General features: G+C 45.7%; 1 protein-coding gene across 2 annotated transcripts in view; it reads left to right on the top strand.

Moving 5' to 3' along the window:
• The window catches only part of kirrel3l (kirre like nephrin family adhesion molecule 3, like), a 32,634-nt gene extending 16,473 nt beyond the window's left edge, over positions 1-16,161 (top strand). Inside the window, exons 2-15 of one of the 2 annotated variants that reach the window (XM_034102971.2) lie at positions 3,827-3,982; positions 4,592-4,741; positions 6,627-6,784; positions 8,373-8,523; positions 8,687-8,792; positions 9,104-9,252; positions 9,347-9,474; positions 11,095-11,221; positions 11,357-11,457; positions 12,109-12,307; positions 13,118-13,225; positions 13,429-13,538; positions 13,699-13,788; positions 13,908-16,161. In XM_034102971.2, the coding sequence (XP_033958862.1) occupies positions 3,827-3,982; positions 4,592-4,741; positions 6,627-6,784; positions 8,373-8,523; positions 8,687-8,792; positions 9,104-9,252; positions 9,347-9,474; positions 11,095-11,221; positions 11,357-11,457; positions 12,109-12,307; positions 13,118-13,225; positions 13,429-13,538; positions 13,699-13,788; positions 13,908-14,417 (2,243 nt within the window). In that variant the 3' untranslated portion in view covers positions 14,418-16,161. Of the gene's footprint in view, positions 1-3,826; positions 3,983-4,591; positions 4,742-6,626; positions 6,785-8,372; positions 8,524-8,686; positions 8,793-9,103; positions 9,253-9,346; positions 9,475-11,094; positions 11,222-11,356; positions 11,458-12,108; positions 12,308-13,117; positions 13,238-13,428; positions 13,539-13,698; positions 13,789-13,907 lie in introns of both variants that reach the window. The other variant, XM_034102970.2, reaches the window with a different exon arrangement.
• Positions 16,162-16,592: the final 431 nt, after the last annotated feature.

Here is a 16,592-nt window from a genome sequence, read left to right as displayed (position 1 = left end):
CTATTTTTTTTACATTTTGAATTATTTCTGCAAAGAGCAAATTGTCCAGTCAAGTTGAGAGCACTTATATTTATAGACCCCACAGGACTGGATGTTGCACTCTTTGCATTAGATGGGAACGGGGACATGGAATGAAATCAGGACTAAAATAGCGTTTTTCTCTGCAAACGCAGCACGGAGCCTCTTAAGAGTGAATGAACATGTGCAGTTGAGTGTCATTGTAACAACGCAGGGAAATGGACAGAGTGCATCGCATGCAGCCATTACAAACAAGAAACTCTGAAGTTATTTTATATATGTTTGTATTCCTGACGTTTTGAATGCTGATTTATAGCCATCATTTCTTTTTTTGGGCAGATTATCAAAATAGCATAAAAGATTATGACCGTGGCTACTGGGTACTAAATGCAATGTACTGTGTTAGTTAGATCCCAATTGTATCAAAAGGTCATCTGCAGTACCATTATCTTCCTCAGTCTTTAACATCATGGCCGGGGCCCGCCCACCCGCCCACACACACACACACACACACACAATCTAATTCTATCTATCAAGGACAGATGTCAGCAATGATCCGTCCACCTCTTCCTGATCCTTCCTGATGTGGATGTATCTCTATCAGCTCAGATGAGGGGCAGAGAGAGTGCAGGCAGCATCGGGTCGAGGCAAAGCTCTTAAATAGGTTGTGTCTAAGTCTGAGAGGCTGTTTTGCACTTAAGTCCGACCATGTGACAGCAAAGTCACTGTGTCAAAGTAACTGCTAAATGTGCCCTCCAGTGCCTGACAAGTCGCTTTCCCTATTAACACTGCCCCACCCTCCACTCATTCACACATTCAGATGCGCACACCCACATGTACACAGAAATAGCACAACTTAAGACACAAACACACGCACACACGCACACACACACACACACACACACACACACACACACACACACACACACACACTTAGCCCCATGTGCATCCAGCAGCGTGAAATTATATTCCATTTTGAGAAATCCGGATTAAAATGTATCAGGCCAAATGTGTTTTGACCTTGTTACTGGGGGATGGAAAAGTGCTCATACACACATACACACATACACACAGCAAAGGTAAGAAACCAAGTAAATGTTGATGTAATTTGTCGTGACGAGAACTTGGAAATCCAAATTGTGGCTGCCTTTAAAGTAACATTAAGCACACCGCATGTGGTACAATTAATCTATGCCGCACATATTTACTTGCGTAACATTCAGAACGACATGGTAAATAACTCACATCTACTGCAGGAATGTGGGATTTCAAGGGGATTCATATCTTTCTTTTCAAATGCGATTCAGTTGCAGCCAACAGACACCCTATTTTAAGTATAGAGAAAACACTAAAAGCGATGGCGTTGTGGTGTTTGTGTACATGCGTGTGTACAGCAGCACACCAAGAACGAGCCTCCTCACACCCACAGCTCCCTACTTCTTCTGACTGCCTCTCCTCCATGGTTCCTTTGTCTGGTTCTGTTCCTCCCTCTCTCCCCGTCAGAAATGTATTCATGTAATTAAGCTGCTAATACACCGTCAACAAATTGTCTAATTCAGCAAGGAGGAATTAAAGGAATCTGGCATGAGTCATTAGCCAGTCGAGATGTTTTGTTGAGCATTTTCAATAAGGGATCTGGAGAGCAATGAATCACTCATATGGTGTGAAGACATTCGCTACAGCACATACTCTGCACTCTATATTTGTACGCCTGCAATTGTATGCCTGTGCGCGTGACGTTAATTGCCATATGTGAGCATGAGAAATTGTATGTGGGTGAGGTAAAGAGAAACAATTCAGTGCATGTAATCCAGCCAAACAATAAACCAATGTGGAGAATTATTACCCATTGTAAACATTTAGATACTCTGGGCAAGATAGTTAATTGCAATCAATGTTTGTACTGTTGCAAATACAAAGAGTAAAATCCCTAACCTGCTATGCAAGAGGAGGCATATAAAAACGCTCATCAGAGCAGAATGTTAGGGACAGGCAGGCAGACTGTGAAAACAGAATTTTTTAAGGTATGATGGGAAAATGCCAGCCTTCGCTAAACGCCTAATAGCCTGAGCTAGAAGACGTTTCACTTCTCATTGACGCTCTCAAATTGGCCTCTTTTGATCCACAGTGCGTGACACATGAACAGCTACCTGTTTCCACCCACAGCTCAATAGGCTTTCCAGGCACTTTGGTAAAATGATATACAGGGAGACATTATTTGAGAACTAACATGCATTGTTCTCTGTTATTTCTTCCCTGTTTAACTATCTATTAACATCTCTTTTGGCCCAGATGGAGAATCAGAAAGAATGGGCGCATGTGAACATTGTTTTTTGAGGCGGTTCTTGAGAACCACAGCGGTTGTGTAATCCATGGAGAACTCACGTTCCTGATGAACTCACTGTTTGGCGGCTTTAATTGTGCTGTTGGGTAACAGAGACAGAGGGTGCAAAGGGAGAGGGGGCGAGGGGCAGGGTTCAGTCCATGGTGCACCCCGAGATGAAGTGGATAATTGAGTGCAGAATAAACACTGCCAACAACCTCGGAAGCCCCCCTTTCAAAAAGAAAGAAAAAAACTTGAGAGAATAGAGCAAGAAATAGGGGGGGGGGGGAAAAGGGGTGAGGGAGAGAGAAAATCCCAGCTACCCTCTGGGGGGAAAAGCTGCTATTGAAAAGCTATTAAACTTGCATTTAGCAGGATTGATTGGAAATGAAGAGGCCTATTAAAAGAGAGGGACAAGGGGACAATAGCGCGTCTCTGGCCGCCGTATGTTGCCCTCCTTTCAGCAGCTTTCTTTGCTTGGGGGGGGGAGCAACCCTGTCTGTTTAAGCGCTCCCACCAAGAGAAGCAGTTCAGGGGGGGCTTAGCACTGCCTGAATAGAACCCTCTTTATCTTCCTCCGTCCCCCTTCCCTTCCATTCTCTTCTGAGCAACAAAGAAAGAGAGAAGGAGAATGAGGGAAGGTTTTTTTTTTAAGTCTTCTTCCCGACTCAAACAGACACCCCACTTAGATAACCAACCAACTGCCTCTCCCTCTCCTCCTACCTTCCCCTATACGGATTAGTTACCTCTGGAGTCTTGCCATCTTCCCCTGCCAGTAGGGTTTGTAATACTCAATCTTTAGCATAGTGGCACAAACAGTTGGAGCCGTGGATCCGTATTCACGCAGCGTTTCTGTATGCATGTGGAGGCAGGCCAGCCAATCCAGTGAGACCGTGTGCCGTGCACAGCAGCAGAACGGCGGCAGGTGTCTCCACTGACTTTCAGCATGGCTCAAACGAATGGTTCCCCTGGGAACTTTAATGGAGTTTTGATTGTTTAACATCCATTTTTACAAAAAGCAAACTGAAAGAGTGGCAGATTTGTCCCCTCAGAAATGTGTTTGCTTCATGTCAGCGAGCATATAACCATATGGTCTCGAGAAGAAGTTAAATAACTTATGAAGCGCATCTGACTCTTCCTCTTAGAAGCCACATTTATAGAGAAAATAAATAATATTTTCACACATGTCGGTCTTGTCTTTTCTCTCAGCAAGTACCATGAAAACAAGAGTGAGCAGACTAGTTAATGGCAGTCTGCCCTTTTTCATTTTCACACCACTTACAATGCGAGTTTTATTTTTCTCATACTACATCTTTGCTGGCACTGCAGAAGTGTACTCATGTTCTTGTAAAATGCCTGTGTACCAATTCACTTGCTAGCTATTTGGTGATCTTCTCTATGAAATGTTCAATTACCAATCATGAAAATAAGATTTCTAAAATACTTTTTATTAACATCTCTATGATTTTCTTTCTGTTTTTACAGCAGCCACCCAAGCAGCCTACTTCTCTCAGCAGCCCCAGGACCAGGTGGTTGTATCTGGCCAGTCGGTGACTTTACCCTGTGTCATCGTGGGTTATCGGGGAATGGTACAATGGACCAAAGATGGTCTGGCACTAGGTGGAGAGAGAGACCTACCAGGTATTATCACTGACCTCTCCTTTCTCACCCGCTTTCTGTGTTTTTATTGCTCTCACTGTCTCTGTCTGTCTTGCCACGATCAATGCCAGGTCTCATTAGAAACCAAGTCCGTCTGTGTCGACCGCTGGAGTTTTACGCAAATTAATGTTTAGAAAACAATGTACTGCAGACAGGTCGGCTAACAGCTGCACACACCGAACTTTAATTTGTTGTTTAGCATTTTAAGGGTCTCGTAGGTAGATAATCAATTGGCTTTTGTCACACGCTGACATTTAAATGTGTGGCTGACTAGAGAGAAGGTGGAGAGGCTTCCTCTTGACCACCCCACCTTTATTGTGTCTGTCTTTAAAGGACAGGCTCCTCATGCAGCAGCCTTCTCACGTGTTGCATTCCCAGCCTCACGCTGCTCTACAGTATAACACAGCGGCTCAATGCCTGGCTCAGTGAGGTGCTGCTTGCTTTCATATGTGTCTTAAAGAGCCGTGCCACATTTCTCTAGCCTTTGTTCAGCACACAAGTCCGTTCATTTTTATAGTCCTTTCATAATGTGTTTGTTGTTGTGTGGTTTTGTTTGTCTCTGACTCTATTCTCTGTGCTGGCTTCACGCAGGCTGGACACGCTATTCCTTAATGGGCGACCCGCTATCAGGCGAGCACAGCTTGATGATCGATTCGGTAGACTTGGCGGATGACGCAGTGTATGAGTGTCAGGCTACGCAGGCGGGACTGCGCTCCCACCGAGCCAAGCTCACTGTACTAGGTAAGATACACAACTCATGCATGATCCTCACAGCAAGCCCTCGTGCCAAGGCCTACAGGCTGGCAGAGCTTGGGAACAATCAGGGGAGTGTCTTCATCACAAAACACAGAAACATGTAGGCTAATAAGTACACATAATATGTATTTGTGTATAATATATTCACATTTAAAAACACAACTTAACATACTCATGTAAAAAAACTCCTTCCTTTTCTAAACAACTTCTCTATCACCATTAAAGATAAGCCCGCTGTACATTTTGTTTCCTGGTTTAAATCATGTCCTGATAGAATAATTCAAACCAAGCCACGCTCAGCCGAGAGATTTATCTAGAAAAAGGGAAACCCCTCTGCTCTCAGTAGCGATAATCAAGACTGTGGACGTCTAGGATAATGTGATTGCTGCAGTCACAAATGACTTGCGGAGCCGCTTGAAAGTCAGGGTCTGCACAGTTAGCACATTTTACAGTGAGCCACAACATTTGTCAACCGCAAGGCGGTTTTACATTAACATGATGTGAGTGATCTACTTCTTCACACAGACGCTCAGAGGTGGGGGGCGGGGGATTAAGGGCCGTATTTTATGGGAATTGGAATCGGCAAAGCAATGCTGGCATCTGGTGGCATGCAAAGGAACATCACTCCATTCATGTTTCCCGTGAATCGTCCATACAGTATACACCTCCACGCAAGAACCATACGAAAAGAGGGAAACTAAACATGATGGCACAGTTTATGCTACAACAATGTGCAACACAAAGCATATTCTCCTTGAATCTGTATGTCGCCATTAAGGTGTGTATTCAAAGTTCTCAAGGGGGACGTGGGCAAAGCTTGGGTTGCCATGGAAAGGCAAGCAGATTGTGATCAAAAGTGGTACACTTCAACTAAATGATGAGATTTAGAGTTCACCTGTGTTTATCAGCCCACCCTTCTGGGTCTAGAGTAACTGTCTGCACAAAGCACAGCTCTGACCACATGCCCACACACGGCCCTACACGACCCATGTGGAGGCAGTAACAGAAGTTGATGAAACTTCCACTTTTACATTTAATGCACTCTAAAAAACCAAGACTGCTGGATCATGAACAATATATGCATTTCATAAATATATAAAAAGGAAATCAAGTGCATCGGTCAGGAACCTGAGTTTTATGTTTATGCGTGCACATAAGAGTGTTAAATAGAGACGGTGGCTTTTTCTATGCACGTGCCAGTATGTGTGTGTGTGTGCAAATCAATGTGGCCAGATGAGACCAAAGCAATCCTGCACAGTCAAAGGAGTCAACGGCAGGAGTGCAGTCAGGGGAATCGGCATGGAAATTAAAATCACCTAGCATTCGGATTCCATTAGTGTCCGTGCCGCGGCAGCGGAAGGACCTCTGACAATTCAGATACACACAGTGAAATTGGTTCGATGGAGGGAGCGAGAAAGGCCAGCACAAACCCCATGTTTACGCCTTCTCATATTGGTTGGGGAGATAGACGCCTTCATCAGGGGTGGCACGCTTGGCTTGCCAGTGGTGCGTGCGAAACCATGCAAATAAATGAACAAATAAGCAATTCAGTTGAAACATCACTCTGCAACAGTAAGAGCAAATAGAGTAAAAATGCTAGTCCCAAGAAAGGAAATAAATATGGTTGAGTCTGTCTTTCTATGAAATGACAACTGTTCTCTGCCATCTCTCCTATCTGAAACTACACCTTGTTAAACAGACACATGGCCATAAGATGATATTGTTTGCCTCTTTTGCTGTTGCGAAGTATTGATGCTGTGCTAAGAGCAACAGCAACTCAATAAGAGTATGACTTCTTTGTGGCTCTGCGCTGGCCTGGAGCTGTAATGAGTTTTTTTGTTTTGAGTGGTATGTTTGTTTTTCTTTACAGTTCCTCCTGCAGACCCTGTGGTGGAGGGCGGCCCTGTTGTACGTCTTAAGGCCCACACACCACACAATCTCACCTGCAGAGCCTCTGGAGCCAAACCTGCTGCCGAGATCACCTGGTACAGAGATGGAGAGGTCATGGAGACGGCAATTTATTCCAAGGTACAGTGAGAACACATGCATGCCCAGCATTATCATTCAATCACTAACACCCTCACAGTATTACAACACATATCAGCAGGCAGAAATACATGCAAAGCTTCAAGTTCAAGTATTTTTCTCACAGGTTTTTTGTTTCTATCACCACCCTTCTCTCACACAATTTGTTCGCTCACTCTCTGCAGTCCCCCTCCCATTTTCACTCATGCCTGACCCCACCTTCCACCCCACCTCCTCCTCTTCTTCCTCCCCCCTCCCTCCCTGCCTTACCCCCTTTGCTCGCTAATGCAGCGACACTACAGCATAACTGGAGCATGCCAAAGCTCAGACAGGCATGAGTGTTTCATACAGTAGAGTTTCTGCAGAGAAGAAATCACCCACAACAATGCAGAAACACAATGGGGATGCGCCGGAGCGTGAGCCAGCCACGGCTGGGAAAGTGTCACATTTGTCATGCTCTCTGACCACGCTAAACGACGCTAAACGCCACATTTAAGGAGGCGAGAGCCTGAAGTGAGAAAAGAGATTGGAGGAGGGAGGGAGGGAGGGGAGGAGGGAGGGAGAAGAGGAAAATAATAATAATTCAAAAAAGATATATATAGTGTTAACTAGTGAGATAGCTTTATGAAAAACAGCATTTCTAACATTAAATGTGACTGGGGGCAGAGAAAGCGTAGTCCTAGTGAGGGGTGGGGACAGGCAGGGATGTGATTTGATCTAGCATAAAAGTGCTTTTTGTGTCTCTGGCTGAGGAATGAAAGCTGGCATCCATTGATTCGAGAGTCCAGGGAAATGACTAAGCTTGCACTCTTCCTAAGATGTGTGACACCCAAAAAACAGACACACAGGCACCTTGGCCATCACAGTTTGTTTGTGTGTGTGTGTGTGTGTGTGTGTGTGTGTGTGTGTGTGTGTGTGTGTGTGTGTGTGTGTGTGTGTGTGTGTGTGTCTGTCTGTCTGTGTGTGTGTGTGTGTGTGGTGTGTGTGTGTGTGTGTGTGTGTGTGTGTGTGTGTGTGTGTGTGTGTGTGTGTGTGTGTGTGTGTGTGTGTGTGTGTGTGTGTGTGTGTGTGTGTGTGTGTGTGTGTGTGTGTGTGTGTGTGTGTGTGTGTGTGTGTGTGTGTGTGTGTGTGTGTGTGTGTGTGTGTGTGTGTGTGTGAGGAAGAGAGGGAGAAAGTGAGATAGCGGTGAGCCATATCCTCAGAATCTACACCTTTCCTCACTTAGGAGTATTGATTTCGGTGAGCAGTAAATAGATTTTAAAAGATGATGACAAACAAGGAGCGCTGACGGGGAACACACTCAGAAATGTGGGAACAGCACAATATCCCCCGCAGCACCATAAAATATATGATTTAACTGCCATGCCAAAGAATGGGACGGCAATTCCAACGCCTTTCCCCTGGAAATATAAGACCTGCAGTGTCATAGAGATATTCCTGAAGTAGTGTGATCACAAATGGCAAGCGACTTGCTTGTGCAGCTGATGTTAAGTTCTACTCAATTGTAAGAGTCTTTCTTTAAAAAGGCACAGAATGTTAACTGTTGCTCCGGCATCCAGCAGCATATAACAGTGTTTGTGTAACTCTACAGACAATGATGGAGGATGGAAAGAAGGAGTCAGCTGTCAGCATGCTTCCAATTGTCCCTGAGGACAGTGATTCTGGGCGTACCTACACCTGCAGGGTCCTTAACCCAGCTGCTCCCGCTGGAAGACAGACATCCATCACTATCAATGTCCAGCGTGAGTGTCCCGGCAACAGCAAACCAAAAATATTTGTCAATGCCGTGTGCAGCCATCTGTAAAGCACATTTAATTCTGTCGCACTATTAAAAAGGTGAATGGTGCCAACACGATGGCTGAATCCAATTTGTGTCAGTAACATAAAGGTTTTTCTTTCCAACAGACCCTCCTTCAGTGACTCTATCAGTGCAGCCGCAGACTGTGACCGAGGGAGCCAAGGTCCTCTTCATCTGCTCTGCTTCAGCCAATCCTGAAATCACCGGATACAGGTATCCATCCTGCATTTCTTCCCTCTTGTGCTGCCACCATACATGCAGAGCCAGCAGTCTTAAGATGATGATGCTGCACAATCGCACCATATTTCAAGGCATTATTTGCTGCCAACCAGAGTAAAAATGTCATCCAAAGAAAGCAGCACAATGTTTGGTAGATTCATTGGGTAGAATGTGCTGCTTGATTGGCAGCGTTTAATTATGATTGACACAAGCCATGAATCGGCTAATAGCCACTTTGCTACGCATGGCTTAGTATCTTCCCTGAACTAATGTGGCTGTATAATGTGATTATTCATCTGTCCCAGGTGGTCAAAAGGAGGAGTTCCCATCTCTGAAGCAAATGGGGACAGCCTTGAGGTGACGGTGGACTACTCTTACTTCACAGACCCCGTCTCCTGCGAGGTGTCTAACTCTGTGGGCAGCACCAATGTCAGCACGCTGGTCGATGTCCAATGTGAGTTTAATATATACAGTGTGGTGTAATTTCTCGAGGTATATGATTTGTAAAAGCAGTTTTATTATTGATTGCAACTGACTGTTGTTCACAGTTGGCCCCAGACTGATGTCGGAGCCAAAGCCGATGACGGTGGATATGGGGATGGACGCAGCCTTTACTTGTGCATGGACTGGTAACCCTCCTCTGACCCTGGCCTGGACCAAGCAGGGCTCCAGCGTGGTAAGGCAACAAACACTAGTCGCCACTTTAACTTAACGCTTCAACACCATCCCTCCAGAGAGAGGCATTCATTCATTCTTAAGGCCTTGAGGCACGAATCCCTCACACATTTCCCCACAATCCTGAATCCTTAACACCTCCTCTCTCCACGCTGCCCGAGGGGCAGGAATCTGTCTGTCCACTGACAGATTCATACAGCATAATCAAGGCACATGTCATAACTCTTATTAACAGATCAATCAATCTGTGGTTTTAACAGAATGTGACTTAAACTCTTAGAGCAGCCTTAGACGTTAAAAAGGGCTGACGTCACTGCACTTGACGTCAGTCCATTTCCGTAGGTGGAACAAATTGGACATTTCCACCTTTCATTGGGGACATCCCATAGGAGCGTCTCTCCTGGCGACTAATATAATTCCTGAGGCGATGCTAGAGTAACTACCCTCCCCCCAAGCAAAGATTGCTGTGGGATGGCGTAAGCGATACGGTCATCTCAGAGGGTGAACGCTTTCAGGCACTCTGAGTGGAAACGCAGGCATTTTTCTAATCCACCCACTGCCACTGTCCCTCACACAGTAATGGATTAATTGGGTTACTCCATAAGTGTGTTGAAATAAAACATTGGAGAGAGTGTGGGGGGGAGGTGTAGAGAGGAAGGAGGACGGAGTGGGGGGTAAATGGATTAATCACAGCTTGATGGAATGACAGGATCAATGAGCTAAAGAGTGAGTGGCCGTTTCTCAATCGCGAGGAGGCTGGCTTGGTAGTCGCGTACTTCCAAGTCACTTCCTTCAGAAACGAAGCAAGTATGCTTCCAAGCCACAGCTTCGGAAAACGAAGAAGAATGGAACAGGCTAACAAGTGTGCCACTCTCGCTAACGGTTTCAACATAAACTGTACCGAAAATAAATACCTCACGATGTCTATCTAATTATGAACTTGCGTTACTTTCACGGAACACATCTTTGGTGATAACAAACAAATGTAACAAAGTAACATCTTTACCAACATGTTCTACGCCACTACATACTTACATTTAAATGTGTGCTGCGTCGGTTCAGCCATTCTCCGCAAGGGTTTTTGAAATTGGTCCGTGCGCAAAGCATTGTGGGGATTTTAAGGGCTACCCATGTGCAGCCTCGAAATTTCCCCCAAACCAAGGACGCGGCCTCGGTGGAATTCCAAGTATGCTGGAGATTGGAACAGTACTTCGGCGGCACTCGATGATGTAGCATCCTTGAAATATTGGCTTGGAAGCCAGTATCCTCGAGATTGAGAAACGGCCAGTGAGTGTAGCAGCTCCAAAGGCTAGGGCCCACTCGCACCATAGTGCTCTCTGTTCTGTCCCCACTGTTTAATTACAACAATCTCCCCAGCAGCATGGTCACTCAGCTAGAGTGCTTAATGCTGTGATTAAAGCTCTTCACAATGAAATTAAACTCAAACCAACAGCATTTGTTACAATGGTCAGCCCACCTCTGTGCTGCCTCCACAATGAGTTAGCCACCGATAAAGGTCCTGGTTTTTCTTTTGTCTGCCTCTTCTCCCCACCACCTCGCTCTTTCTCACTCCTTCTCTCTCCGACACTCTTCTCACTTGTCTCTCTGAATTCCTCACCAGGTCCTCAGTAATGGCAACACCTTGCAGCTGAAGGCTGTTACCCAGGAGGATGCTGGAACATACATCTGCAAGGCCATCGTACCCCGGATAGGAGTAGGAGAGAGAGATGTCACTCTGACCGTTAATGGTGAGTGGCTTTTCAGAGTATCCACTGTGGGTTCTAATGTGTTTTCACTGATGTGATGATTAAATAGACAATTTTGCATCGGGCATTATTTTTTTTAATTTGTATGTTCTGCTCGTTCTTTCTTCCTCACACCAGGCCCACCGATCATCACAGTGGACGCCACGCAGCACGCTGTCAAGCACTCCAAGGGCAAGCTGGAGTGCAGAGTGGAAAGCAGCCCCCCACCTGATAATATTGTAAGTTATCCCTTGTATTTGTGTTGCGTGTCGTTCACTTGTGAGCTTGCATACTTTGCACTCCTCCTCCCCCACCCCCCATAAGGGACATCAGTCGGCGCAGCTTTACCCCTGATCTCACCTTCACACCTTTGCAGCCAACACGTCTCCACTTCACTCGCTAGCCGACACGCACATACACATATTCACAACTGTAATTGCTCCGACATTGACTATAGAGACAGTGGAGTTGGGCGAGCTGTGGGAGACCGGCTTCCTGTAGGTTTCAGCCAAACCGCATTCAATTAGCGGCATCACTCGGCTGACCCTATTGAACTGCTGAACGTACGCTGGGCTGAGAGAGGATAATGAGGGTGTGAAGAGGAGTGAGAGAAAGGTGCCCTGCGCAGGAGACCGCAGAGAGGAGCCTTATTTCATAGTGCAGCTACCTAAACCCTCCTTAGGCTTCACCTGCAGGGCAGACGGTGGGAGGCAGCTTAAACATGAGCGTGTGAGCTGTGTCAGCCACGTAGCACGTTAGCGGTCGAGAACAGAGAGAGAATCTGGTGTTCAGTCAGCGGCAGGCCAGGATCTGACGATAAACAGGCCTCTGCATACTTCAAAGACAAGTGACTTACTCCCAGTTGTCTTTTCTCATTCTCCTCTCAACAGGTGTGGACCTTCGGAGACGTGAGCCTGTCCTCTGGTTCCTCCGGACGTTACTCAGTGCAGACGGTCGCCGGTGACCACGGAGTGCTGTCCACCCTGGTGCTGTCTGAGACTTTGGCGCAGGATTTCCAGCTGCGCTACAACTGCACCGCCTGGAACCGCTTCGGCACCGACACCGCCCTGGTCACACTGAAGGAGCAAGGTACAGAAAAAAGAGAGTAATAACCCTCACTAGAGCCCTCCGCAGAATTTACAGTGATCCTCTCAATCCTTGCTGCGAAGGGGGCCAGATTAGGCGACAGCAGCACTCCCGTCTCGTGCTTATCTTAATTATACTCCTCCAAATCGATATGATTTAATCAGCAGATGGTTCCTTTAATGAATATGTTTGCCCCATAACGTAGATATTGATTGGGGGCAATAGTCAATTAGAGGAAGCCACATGCATTTGCGGTTGGGCTCGTATTCTCTATCACTGTCTCAGAGCTAAGGCTGCAGCCCTCTTTTAAGTGATCTTAAACTAAGCTAGTAGTACTACTACACTGTGCTAGTGGAAGCCTTTGTTGCAGCAGACACCAAAAATAAGGTCCTCGCCAGCAATTTACATCAACGTAGCCGAGTGGGGTCCCTGGAGAAATGGACGGCGGTATCTCCTGGAATCTCTAATTAGATTACTGTCTGTTGCTTCATTGCATGTCAGGCCTTGTTACCCTTCTTTCAGAGAGATTATAGACAATAGCCCGGCTGAGGGATGCCAGATTGCCCGCATGAGTATATGCTAGCTATGAGCGGGCAGGGGGCTTACCGCAGATGAATTGATATAGGCGCTGACGTTGCCGGGATTAGCAGGACAAATGAAGGAATCTCTTTATTTCTTTTGCTCTGATCTGTACGTTCTTGACACTGACACTTATGTTCTACTATCCCTCCCGTCATCCCTCCTCTTCTCCTGACAACTATCTACTCCCCCCCCCCACACCACTCTTTTCCTCTATTCCTGTTCTTGTTACAGAAGCCCTGCCGATGTTGATAATTGTGGGGGGAGCAGTAGGTGGAGGCTGTGTCCTGCTCATCTGTGTCATTACTCTGGTCTCCCTCTGCTGCAGGCACACAGGCAAAGGTGAGCTCAATGGTTAGTATGGGCGAGAGGGTCAACAGCCAATTCTTCAAATCTAACACAATCAAGTCTTTGTCATTTGTGAGCTGAAAATGTAACAGTTTGTTACATTTCTGTGCCGTTTCACCCGCTAATAAATGTGTTTTAAATTGTAATGGAGAAGTCTGCTCGTTTACTAAAGCTCCTCTTCTTTTTAATCCTTGCAGGTAAAAGGTGCACTCGTCTATCCAAGAGTGACATCAGAGTTCAGATTGTTCATAGTGATCACAACGCTACACGTGGCAATGATGATGAAGAGGATGTCAAAGAGCCAATGGTACATTTCTTTGAGCACCGTCTTTGTATTCCACATAGATATCTCTATTGATGGAAAATCCACAGCAACGCCGTACTGCGCCGACTTTGTTTTGTTCTTATTCAAGTGAGGTCATGCTCATCTAAATAATTCTTCAAAAAACTCTCGGTCTTTCCCTCAGGCACCAAACAGCAGCGAGTCTCCTGGGACGTCACGCACAGAACACAGCGACCTCCTGGAAGAGGAGGAGGATGAGAGATCGGACATCAAGGTACAACTGAAAAAACAGTCTTAAAGAAACACTCTCAAAACAGCGAGAATGCGTTCTTTTCATCATTAATTCATAAAACCGAACCATGCAGAGTTCATGATTTATCTTCATTCTCATAGGACCCCACCAATGGCTACTACAATGTCCATGGTAACGAGGACCGCCACATCCGCAGCAGTGGGTTCTCTGAATATGTGCCCAACACTCGGCCAGTCTACACTCCATCGCAGCTGCCCTCCCCCAGCCCCATATACGGTCAGCATGGCACCCAGCCTCGTGTCTATGACTTCTCCCACCGGTACGCCACCACCACAGCGGGCAGGACGGCTTATGAACAGCAGCAGGCTGCCCAGCAGCAGGCTGCCCAGCAACAGCCCACCCAGCCAGCTAGCATTTACCCCACTGACCCCGCCTACAGTGGCTCTGCTTACCTACCACCCGCCACCTATGGCCGCGCCTTCACCAGCTACGTTAAGCCAGCTTCCTATGAGAAGGTGGATGCGTACGACCAATCAGATCAGGCCAGCAAGGTGTCCAGCTCGTCTCGCTTCTCTTATGCCTCTTCGCAAGTATCCTCCCAGCAGTCTGACTATGGCCGGCCTTCACAACGTATGCAGACGCATGTCTGATTGGACAAAATATTTTCAAAAAGAAGAGTACAGGAGCAGTGAGTCGATAACCATTGTCAGCTCCACATTCAAGTGTGGCTGGACTAACATGAACAGAGACTTACTTAACTCGGACGTTCCTTCAAGGACATGTTTGGACAGTATATGGAGGGAGCCATATGATTTATGTTGGTTATTGGATAACCAACCTTTATTTGTTGTGTTGGATGACGGGATCTACAAAAATGCTGACTGTAGAGCTCCTGAGCTGGAGATTTCAGCAGATTGTGATGTTCAAGTCAAAGTTATGATTACAGTGTGATACCTCACCAGGTAATGCCTACATAATGACCACCCAAACCTGTGGAGATATTCTGTCAGTGCAAGGGCCAACTAGAAAATAAATTAAATGCATCTCCTGAATTTGGGTGGCCAAAATGACTGGGGTAGCTGTTTACCTGCCTTTCAGAGTCTACTGAACTATGAAATGTGACCTCTAAAATACTGAAAGAAGACATTAGAAGCTAAGACATGACGAGGTTAAAAAAAGCCGATATGAAAGACCTACTGTTGTCTGTCATTTGGTGTTTTGTTGGCATGCGAAAGAAATTCTAAGCACATTTGTGTCGATCATTCACAAAAGGCTGAGCTATCCACAGAGAAAGACAAATATTCTGCACAACAGGCTAGCTCTACTGACCAACAAGTGCTACGGGCACTGTAGAAGTTTAATCAGTGGTGGAATACTTCTGGCCTGAGCTGTATTCCTGAATCTTCTTCTGATTTTAACCCCAACACGTTGGATAGCAGTGTTGCTTACCGGTGGAGAAGGAGAAAGAAGAGAATGTGTATTTTAGCCATCATTGTAATGGAGGGCTATTTGTTAACTGTGTTGTACCAAGATGGACAATATAAGGCCATGAAAACCCAAAGATGGTGATAATTGTATGGGGGAAAACTGGGGCTGAAACCTGCTGTCCATTCCCTGGTACTGTTTCTGATTGTTAAAATGAAGACGAGGCTGATACCCGAACAATCAAAAGTGGTGGTTTGGAAAATGGGGGCAATCTTGAACTTGAAATAAACTTGAATGCAGCGTCATCTTCAGCAGACTCGGTTGGGGAAAGACATGTAAGGTTGTCCTAATGTGGACCATACACTCGTTTTACATCTCAATCAAATTGTCTCAATGTTTACAAGAAACAGTACTACCCGGAAACACTTAATGATCTGTACAAATGGCTGAGCCCATACTTTCTCTCTGTTGCATGCAAATGATGTGTCTAGTGAAAATCTTCAGCGTTTATATTCATGTCCATTTCATGTTTGAGACATTGGTTTCGGCACCTGGCCCAGTTGCATTCCACTTCCTGGATGTTTCAGTACAGACGCCTGTACTGCCATTTGTCTAAAAAGCTGTTACCAGGCAGCCTGATGAGAGAACAAATGTCACAAGTAAGGAGGCAAACATCATCGCTTGTCTTTATTTTTATATAAGCCTTAATGTACAGCGTGTAAGCTGCTCTATTGTAAAGTATCTTTATATACATATGTATCTATCTTTGTTGATTTATTTTGTTCCACAGAATTTCTTCTCTAAGTTGTTCATCAATCATTGAATGCAGTTACTATGCTTTTTTTTTTTGGAACAACTAATTGCCATTTGTTTGTTCATTCTTTTAATAATGTATTAAGACTTTATTTGGTAATAATGAGCTATTGTTGCTTGTACCTTTGTACACATATTTATATTTAAATAAAACCATTTCCGATAAACAACTGGCTGGTGTGAATCCTGAGAGTTAATCAGCCTGCCGAGGATCATCTGTGGGCATGGGGAACCGGGACAAAACAAAGCTTCCCATGTAGCAACAATGATGAATACATAAATTAGCAGCACTGTCTATGTTGATTTTCCTTTTCCCCCACCGGTGCGCTGCTTTTAATGAAGACAGATGAGATGGTGGAACCCCCACTGTATGTGTAACCCCCCCCCCCCGAAGTAGACAGGCCCATCTCGAAGGGTAATAGGATAGAGCTCTGATAAAGGCAGGTATTATTCCACAATATGAGTTCAGCTCGTCACCTCTGGTCCCCAGGTAGGCGCGCTGCTCATGGCGGGGAGGAGAGGTACATGCTCATTACAATTGTTCTGTGAGGAGAGACAAGCTCTCACACGATACGCATTTATTATGC

Source organism: Pseudochaenichthys georgianus, chromosome 16, assembly GCF_902827115.2.
Source record: "Pseudochaenichthys georgianus chromosome 16, fPseGeo1.2, whole genome shotgun sequence".
Taxonomy (NCBI): Eukaryota; Metazoa; Chordata; class Actinopteri; order Perciformes; family Channichthyidae; genus Pseudochaenichthys; species Pseudochaenichthys georgianus.
This window is presented reverse-complemented; position numbering and strand designations above follow the sequence as displayed.